Source organism: Seriola aureovittata, chromosome 3 (assembly GCF_021018895.1).
Source record: "Seriola aureovittata isolate HTS-2021-v1 ecotype China chromosome 3, ASM2101889v1, whole genome shotgun sequence".
Classification (NCBI taxonomy): domain Eukaryota; kingdom Metazoa; phylum Chordata; class Actinopteri; order Carangiformes; family Carangidae; genus Seriola; species Seriola aureovittata.
The window spans coordinates 292587-302679 of NC_079366.1; the positions used below are offsets into that span (position 1 = coordinate 292587).

Genomic DNA, 10093 nt, shown 5'->3' on the forward strand with positions numbered 1-10093 from the left:
CCAGTTCAAATCCTCGCCATGTTTACTGAAAATATATGAAAATAGCTCTTCAGTTTCAGCCCTCTGTACAGATGAGGTTTAGGTCACTTGACACGTTAAAGTCCATGTTCTGAGGAAAAAACTGACAAGGAAATAAAAGTGAAGAAATCACATTCAAATCATAGTCAGATAGTTTTTTTCTATGTGTATCAGGTCCGGTCTTCAACAGTCTGTGATACAAGTGATTTCAGGATTGATAATAGGAAGAGTCTTTGAATCATCCACAACGGAAGTTATCAGTGTGTGATTAATAGTGAGGTGAAATAAGAGGTTTTCTGAGACTGAGCTGCATCACGAGATGACATCCTTCACAAGAAGCTCATCACGGTCCCCTTCTTCCCGACCTGGAGAGGCTGCAGCGCATGGAACTGAATCACAATCCTGTCAATCAGAACAAACAGTCAGTCATTCTAAGACCACAACACAATACAGATGAAGATCCTTCACAGGGGTGTAGCTGGGATTTGTGATGAGGGGGAGCCCCTTTCCAGTGAGGTTAGGGGTGGGTATGGGTGGGGGGGTTTCTGCGAGACTATATCTTGAGTAGAAAATAGTTCCAGTGAAAACTGCAGACACTGTTTTAGCCGCTTTTCGTAAAAGTACCTATTACTCACACATCTGTCCTTCACCATGACCATAAAATATTATATGAAACAACATATAAACCTAATGGCACCAATAATGACAGACAGGAATAATACAAGTGTGGATTTCATATTAGATCCTTCAAAACCTGAAATGAATCATAACAAGTGGTTAACTGATCATAAATGTGGATAACACAGCAGTTCTTTGACTATAATAGTAATAGTATGGACATTCTGGATGTCATGTAGTGTGTGTTACACCTTGTGTGAATAATGTTGCCAGTATGGTCACATGAAAGACATTGTCTTTAAGTCTACATGTTACATTTCAACCATTCTATCGGATAGAAATCTGGGGATTGACTTTATCAATTACCCCGAACTAAATTTAGACCCTGGTTCCTGTGGTCGAAACGCGCATAGTTCCTCAAAAGGTTCCTAGGGAAAGTTCCTGCGGTGGAAATGCGGCTTTTGTGTCTTGTACAGAGTAACAATGACACACACAGATCTCTCAGAATGAATCATCTCTGCAGAGACTTCTGAAGCTCTGTTACAGTGACCCCGTTCACATCTGGTATTAACATCTCTCTCAGGTGATCCGATCACCATTGGACAGGTGTGGACGCACCCAAGACACATTGAGGGCACATTTGAAATCCAATCACTCAGACCACATTCAGAGGTGGTTTGGACCACATTCTTTTTGCATTGTGAAGGACCGCCTACTCTACTGATGTCCTCCGAAGGACCATCTACTCTCCACTGACAGCTTTCACTCTGGCCAAGACAAATCACCGTGACCAGCAGGGGGGGGCTGTTGGTCAAAAGGTGTGTGTGTACATTATGATGTGAGCACTTGCTGAGCGTCCAGTAGATTAAGAGCAGGCTTGTTATCCAGCAGCTGTGCAGACTGTGCCTGTGCTGCGGCAGTACATTGATGTACAGTATGTGTGCAGCAAGAGCTCACCTGTCTTCAGTCAGACCCAGTTCTCTGGTCAGAAACTCAAAGATCTTGGCGCTGTGCTCTTTGTTCTTCTCAGCAGTGTCAGTCACACCAATGGCAGACACCGACAGCATCACGCAGGGAGAGCAGGAGCCCGCCATCAGCATCGGCAGCCCGGGGGTCACCACCACGTTCATCCTCTGGAAGACAAACACCATGAAAGTGGGGCGTGGGGGTTGCAGTGGGGGGTCAGATATGTGTTTATTTGGTTTATGTGCAGGATATTGTCAATGGTAAGTGAGCTCATTGAGCATAATTAAATTCCCCCGGTCATTCTGACCGTTGCACTGAAAGGACACTGGAAACCTCTTTTCTACACACAGGCTCTAAGAGCCTGAGACCACATTAAAAACACAGGAAGTGATAAAAATGAAATATTGAAGCATCTGCACTGATTCTAGGTTAGTGATCAACGTTCAGAAAATTTTAGCTGCTTAGTACAAAAGCTCAGATTTCCATGAGTTGTATCTCTTGTATCTCTCAACAGGTGTTCAGGTAACTCTCAGGTGGATCTGATCAACTCATTCACCTGTTTCCAGCAGATCGTTAATCACTCAGCAGAATTGTGATTGTGGAAAAATCAAATCAGAACTAAGTCAAAGTTTCACAAGTCAAATTCTTCAGAGACAGACTCTGCCCTTTGGTTTGCAGGATTCGTACTGATGCAGGATCATGACCCAAACACACCTCAGAGACCAAGGAAGACCAGAAGACCAGAGAAGACCAGGGAGGACCAGGAAAAACCAGAGAAGACCAGGGAAGACCAAAGAGGACCAGGGAAGACCGGATAAGACTGGAAAAGACCAGGAAAGACCAGAGAAGACCAGGTAAGACCAGAGGGGACCAGGGAAGACTAGAAAAGAATAGAGAAGACCACAGAGCACCAAGAAAGGACAGAGAAGACCAGGGAACACCAAAGAGCACCAAGAAAGAACAGAGAAGACCAGGGAAGATCAGAGAAGACCAGGAAAGACCAGAGAAGACCAGGGAAGACCAAAGAGGACCAGGGAAGACCAGATAAGACTGGAGAAGACCAGGGAAGACCAGGAAAGACCAGAGTAGACCAGAGGGGACCAGAAGACCAGGTAAGACCAGAGAGGACCAGGGAAGACCAGAGAAGACTAGAGAAGACCAAAGAAGACCACAGAGGACCAGAGAAGAACAGGAAAGACCAAAGAAGACCAGGTAGGACCAGGGAAGAAGAGAAAAGGAGATCAGCAGCAGGTCTGAGTCTGTTCACCTGATCACAGATTATGAATGAGTCTCCTCATAGTCACTGAATTAACCCTTGCGCCCTCCTCGGGCATTTTTGTACATTTTTTTCAATTTTTTGCAAGAACTTTTCTTTTTAGTAAAACTTTTACTCTTACATGTCTTTTATACTCTATTGATGCGTTTTGCACCCTCTGGACACCTTCATGGCAAAAATGTACACGTACAAAAACTGCTATTAAATCATCATACATCAATATTTTTTTCTGCTTTTTTTTTCACAAATCACTTTAACAACTTCAAAATTGCCCAAAACTACCAAGCATTCAATCATTTTCAGTATTTTAACCCTTTAAATGCCAGTTTAATTATTTATAGTAGGGGGATGAAGCATTGGTGGTGATTAGAGTCTTGGATATGTCAAAGATTAGCAACAAAGTTGATTGGAGGGGCGTCGTGCAGCGTAGTGGTCTAAGCAGGCGCCCCATGTATAGAGGCTACAGTCCTCGCTGCAGTCGGCCCCGGTTCGAATCCCGCATCTGACGGCCTTTCGCTGCATGTCATTACCCCTCTCTCTGCCTCCCCGTTTCCTGTCACTCTCCACTATACTGTCCATTAAAGGCATAAAAAGCCCCAAAAAATATACTTAAAAAAAAAATTGATTGGATTGCATTAGTATTTTTTATGTAGTGGATACCTTCGTGGTCAAAAATGCCTCATTGACTTCCATTAAAACCACATTTTTTAATCTCACTGCCATTACAGTATAAAACCATGCATTCTGTAATGTCTGCATTTCATTTTGAAGAGAAGTAGTGTTATTTGACATTTTTACTGTATTCCACCAGATTCAACCATTTTCCAATTGAAGGCTGATTCATTAAATTCTTGTATTTTTGCCAGGGGGCCCCAAGAGTTTTTTTTTTGTGTGTGTGTGTGTGTGTGTGTGTGTGTGTGTATGTGTGTGCGCGTGTGAGAAAGTGTGTGTGAATCTGTAAGTACGCACTGATCATTTCAGGGGTGAAAAAATGGCATCTTTTGAGGGATGTGTTTCATGTGTCTGTAAAGAGGTGCTTGAGTAAAAACATGGCCTCCTGCACTTGCTGTACTCAAAAACAAAAACAACTGTTAATGTGTATATGCACCTGGCTGCTGGACCAGAAGGTGAGGTGTGTGCTGGTTGTGCACAGGCCTAAAAAAGAGGTCTTCCACCACCTGCACCAAGTGTGCAATTGTAGAGAGCACCAGGTCACATGCTGCAGGACCTGCTGGTCTGCTGCTGGAAATTAACTAAACTAAACACACACACACACACACACACAAATCACTCTTGGGGCCCCCTGGTAGTCACACGGCTCCATAATATAACTGGCAAAAATACAAGAATTTCATGCAGAGGCTTTCAATGGGAAAATGGTTGAATCTGGTGGAATACAGTAAAAATGTCAAATATCACTACTTCTCTTCAAAATGAAATGCAGACATTACAGAATGCATGGTTTTATACTGTAATGGAAGTGAGATTAAAAAATGTGGTTTTAATGGAAGTCAATGAGGCATTTTTGGCCATGAAGGTGTCCAGAGGGAGTATTGTTTTTTTTTTTGTAATAAATAATGAAATAATTCAAATAATTACACTGGCCTTTAAAGGGTTAAAATCCTGAAAATGATTGAATATTTGGTAGTTTTGAGCAAGTTTTAAGTTGTTTAAGAGATTTATGAAAAAAAGCAGAAAAAAATATTGATGTATGATAATTTAATAGCAGCTTTTTTGTGCGTGTACATTTTTGCCACAAAGGTGTCCAGAGGGTACACAAGGGTTAAATATTTTATCCATTTCTCACGAGCCTTAGATCTTCAGAACATTGTGACATTAAAATGAACTTTATTCAGACCTGTCTCAGCAACAAACACTGAGATCTCACAACAAAGTTATTTAGAAGGTTTAGAAAGACTTATACATGCGGCCATGAATTTTAAGTTAAAACTGAAATAAAACTTGTTTCTTTGTCTAATAATACTCTGTTTTCCCTCCAAAAACTGTTCATTGATAATAACAGTAATAGTGTTATTAAGCAAAGAAATACAAATTATTTCAGTTTAAACTTTTAATTTATGGTTATACATATAAGTCCCTCTAAACTTCTGCAGTTAGAAAGCAATGTCCACATCTCTATTGCAGCAGAGAAATCAGACCAGAGACGACAGAGAGAAGAGATCTGTGCTGCGAGATCTCACAAGAGTGTGTTGCTGAGACAGAAATAGTTATGAAAAAAGTTAATATTCTCCTTATCTGTCCATCTAAAGATGCCATTTTGGTGTCAGAATGTTCAGAGGATGGATCCAATATTCATTTTGGTAACTAAACGAAAGAATCTGTCATAATCTGTGGTCACGTTCACATCTCCCATTGGAGTGAACAGACTCAGACTTGCTGTTGGTCTCCTAAAGTTATGGGAATTGATTGTTCTTCTTTTTTTTTCTTCTTTTGATTTGATTGGCAGTTCGAAACCAGCTTTCAGGTGCATTACCGCCACCTACCGCACTGGAGTGTGGAGCATTAGATTGGCAGGAAAATAATAAAAACAAAAAAAAACAAACAAAAAGGAACTAAATTCTGTTTATCAACCCTGTGTTTTTGATATATGTGATTAGATGAATTAAATTGAATCCCTGAATTAAATCCCTGATGTTTTTCTAAGTAGGTTCCTCTCATTGAATGTTAACTTAGCCTTTAATTTCTTCCTCATATCCTCTACGTTGTAACAGCACATGCTGAACTGATTCTGAATGTCCACAATGTGCACATCTTCCTGTTGGATGTTCACCTATTTTGTGTAGTGATTTAGTCCAGTAGGTCCTATCCTGAGACGAGTAATAACTTCCTTTCGGTTCCTGCCCATCCTCCTTCCCAAACCCACATGATTATGGATGCTGTATAAATGTACTCCTGTGTCATTTATGTCCCAGTATTCTTGTCATATTTTTTGCATTTGACTCTTTATGATTGTTTGCCTTCTGCTTTACGTAACAGGATTTTAATGTTTACTGTTTGCAATCTAAGTGATTGTTTGGCCAGCATGTCAGCATCCTTGTTTCCTTCTACTCCTACATGGGCAGGAACCCAAATAAAGCAAACCGTCAAACCCTTATTGTGCATACTGTGTATTAAATGATGAATATGAAATAAAATATTTTGTGTACTTGATTTCACAGATTTAATGCTTGTGAGTGCTGCCCAACTATCCGATGCAATTAATATATTTGTTCTGTTGTTTTGCTCTAACCATTTCAATACTATCAGAATAGCAACAAGTTCAACTGCATATACTAATAAATGATCTGTGGTTCTTTCCTATATTGCAACCTTGCACTGTGGAATGAAAACTGCAGCTCCTTTGTGTCCATCAGTGTATACCAATAATTTATCACCATAGTGCTGTTCAATGTAATTTTGTGCTTAACTCCCAGCACATGCCTGTTTGGATTTCCTCTTAAATTACTGCTGTATGTTTAAATTGACTGATGGTGTCACATATAACCATGGAGGAATGGCTGAAGAGGGGACTGTTGGACTGTACTGTTGGTTAAACCTACATTTTCAGCTTTACTATTTCCTACCTGCCCAAAACTTCTGAAATGAGTTTCATTGCGCTCCCAACAGTCCTACAGGATTGCTTTTGTAGGGTGTGAGCTACTATGACCCTGTAAATTAACCCAGTATGCCAGCATAAGCTTCACTCTATTCTTGACGGTTGTTCCACTTGCATGGCAGCTACTGGATGTGTTTTAGATGTTCCACTACATATTCTTAGCCCTTGAGCTAGTTCCACATCCAGCTTATTAAGATGACTCCCTGCTGCAGACATATAAGCTACACACCCATAAACTAATGTCGCTCTCATAAGGGCCTAGTATATATTGAACAATGATGCTCTGGTTGCTCCCTAACACCCTTTGGTATAGTTTCATCTGGTGAATGTATTATGATCCCAACCAACTTTTTATTGAATCCATCAACATCTGATATATATAGTAAATGCCCACACATACTTTTATTTATTGCTTGAAAGGTGTCCCAATTTTTTTTCTCCATTTCCCTTCTTGGTATTATCAGTTCCTCTTCTTGCTGTACTTCTATTCCCACTTTTTTATAATTCTTATAGGATAATTATCACTGCCCACTGATGACTTACTAAACACCTCCCAGGGTTGTTATACCTGTCATTTCATTTGAAATCAATGTCAGATCTACTACACTTTCTGTGTTTTGTGTACCATTATATCTATTGCCCTTTCCATCATTCATACATACTAAGCCCTTATCTTCTATGAATTCCTCTATGACTAAACCATTTGCATCCATTCTTTGACTCCCCCACAATGTCAGGAAGTGATTAAAAGTGCACCTTCTCCTTACTCAACTGCCTCTAATAGAACAGCAACTCAAGCCACGCCCATGTCACGTAATGCCCTACCCCAGTGGCCAATGAGAAGGGTGCATACCGTGAGGGGGCGTTTCTGCTTCTGACCTCAGCTGCAGCTTGTGTGGTCACTTCATGGTGTTAACGTTGGTGCTGCAACATAATGTAGGTCAGAAGCATTAAGTCCAATAGGACTATGACAGACCAGTGTCACACAGGTGACCTGTTGGTCCCGCCTACAACAAACTGCAGCAGCAGTTGAATAAAAGTTGTGTAAAAGTTACACTTCATTGTAAACCTTCTAACACCGAGACTCAGTGTGCGCATATTCACGTGCACAGCCGCAGGGCAGGACTACAGTAACCTAGCACCCGGAGGGACAGGTCCACGGTGACATGGACAGAGGTGGATATTGTGACTCACTTCCTCCGGTTTCCCCAGAGTGGCCGCGGTGCTGCTGCACAGCTTCTTCACGAAGTCCTCCGAGAAGGAGCTCGGCGGAATGTTACTCTGCAGGACGATAAAAGGCATCTCAGCGAAGGATATCTGCTCACAGCTCTGTAGGAAGACGAGGACGAGAGACCAGCGACGGAACAGACTCTTTCCGGTTTACACTTTCAAAATACTCCTACTGCGCTGGCATCGTTCAGTCAAGGTTACGCTGATTGTATGTTCTGCTGTTTTGTAGTGAAAGGTGTTTCTATTTGCGATGATGGTTTCATTTATGCTAAAGTCTTTAAGTGTATTTAAGTGTCAGAGTCTCATTGTGTGAATGTAATCTCCCCTAAAACACACCGACCTTTACTTAAAAATAAATGCACTTTTTTCTCAGGACCTGAAGGTTAAAAACAACATTTATTTTGTGTGATGCAACCGTTTTCCTCCAGCTGATGGTTTTATTGTGAAAGCACACCCGGATGTAGCTGCCTGACCTTGACGCAGCTAACAATGAGGCGGGCTGGCTGGGGGCCTCTGGTGGGCCCCTCTCTCCATTACAGACTTCAATGGACAATAAACTGAAGATGAAAAATCTGCTTTAAAAACTGACAATGTTACAACGTCTGAAAAATGTACTTCAAGTAAAAGTACTCCATACTCCCTCAGCTGATTTATTTCTCGGACTATCAGTTAAACCAAATCAGTTTAATTTAATTTAATTTAATCATTTTCCAGAAGCCAGAGCACAAAACATTTATCAAAATGAATTAATTTTTTATTTAAATCTTCTGTTGACTGACTGGTCAACTCATCATGGCAGCTCTGAGTACTTATAATGAAGCAACATATTTTATAAGCTCTTCATATGTAAGGTGTAAGTTTTGGCAAGTAATGAACTACATTTAATTAAACTAGTTTAACTCCATTTTGCAGTAACTTGCTGGTAGTTCAGTTACATTATATTATATTATTTTTTTATATATATATTTCATTTTTATTGTTGTTAATTAATTAATTAATTCTTAATGTGTTTTAATCTCAATTTGTATAACTGTGTACGGTGTCCTTGAGTGCCAAGAAAGGCGCCTTTAAATAAAATGTATTATTATTATTATTATTATATATATAGTGACTCAAGTAGACAAATTAATGAAACGAATGAAGGAATCATTTTTATTATTTTTGCATTCTCTACTGTGACTGAACCTTTGGCCAACCCGACCTCTGTGGCGACATGTCCATGTAATGCATCCATCAGGCAGACACTACCACACACTTGAACTTTGTGTAGTTCATGTGCAGAGGCCAAATGTGGGTGTTGCTAAGTGCTCACACAGCGACATTTGATCATGGATAAACAGTCTCCATGGCCATACTGAAGAACACTTTATGAACCAGTTGTATCAAAAGGAGTTAATTAATGGCAGCTTTTCAAATCAGAGCTTGACGGAGACCTCTGCTGGTCAAAGTGAGCAAAAGCGCTGTGATGCAAAATGTTTCACAGCCAACCAACACATGAATCTCCTTGAAGCAAAAATTAAGTTATAGATGAATGAATGAATGAATACATAAATAAACATGTTCCACTGCATATGCCATGTAACTGAAAAACAATAAAGAACATCTTACGTTGTGGATTTGGACATTCTCCCTGTTTGTAAACAAGTAAAACTCATGAAGAGGAAGTAAATAAATGCAGGTGTACACACATACTTGCACTTGGTTCTAGTACAATGAATAATGTAAGAGGTGTTCTGTAGAGTTACTTGTGCTTGAGGAGAGGGTCTGGTGCTTAATTTTGCAAACCACAATGCACCTTAAGAACCCATGAAGGCGAAGCGTCACATTGGTGTGTGTGAAACGAAGCTTTGAGCACCATTGGTCATGTGATTTTGATAGAACGCAATCGAGCTTCGATACAAAGCTTCACTAAAAAAAGATTCTTTTTTTGACACAGGCCTCAGCGCTTCAGTGTCACGGGTAATATCACTAATCACATGTACGGTGTCAATTTTATTATATTTTAAAAAGTAATATGATTGACTTTTTCTAAGCAGCTTTAGTTAGTGAACTAGATTCCTCCCTACAGTAGATTTGCTGTAGTTCAACTTCTTCAGGTGTGAAGAAACTGGTAGCTTTCAAAGTAGCTTCACCAGCACTGAAAGCTGTCATATAAACATAGTGCAGTGAAAAGTACCGTATGTCCCTCTGAGATGTGGTGGAGAAGAAGTATGTAGTTATGAATGACATTAGTCAGTGCTAGTACCTCTAACATGTACTTTGTATTAAGTACTTTCCACAACAGGTTAAAATAAAATAAGATACAAACATTTAAGTACAGTTGGTGGTTAAAAATGTGACATGACAGAAACAGATTTTAGGTGCAGATA

At 40.2% G+C, this 10093-nt stretch overlaps 1 protein-coding gene across 1 annotated transcript; it reads right to left on the minus strand.

The window, feature by feature from the left end:
- Positions 1 to 7876, minus strand: ddt (D-dopachrome tautomerase). Its single transcript, XM_056371730.1, has 3 exons — positions 7689 to 7876; positions 1594 to 1769; positions 1 to 420 (listed from the first exon to the last, which is right to left on the minus strand). The coding sequence occupies exons 1-3, from the start codon at positions 7794 to 7796 to the stop codon at positions 348 to 350; spliced, it is 357 nt and encodes a 118-aa protein (XP_056227705.1). The 5' UTR covers positions 7797 to 7876; the 3' UTR covers positions 1 to 347.
- Between the last annotated feature and the right edge of the window lie 2217 nt (positions 7877 to 10093).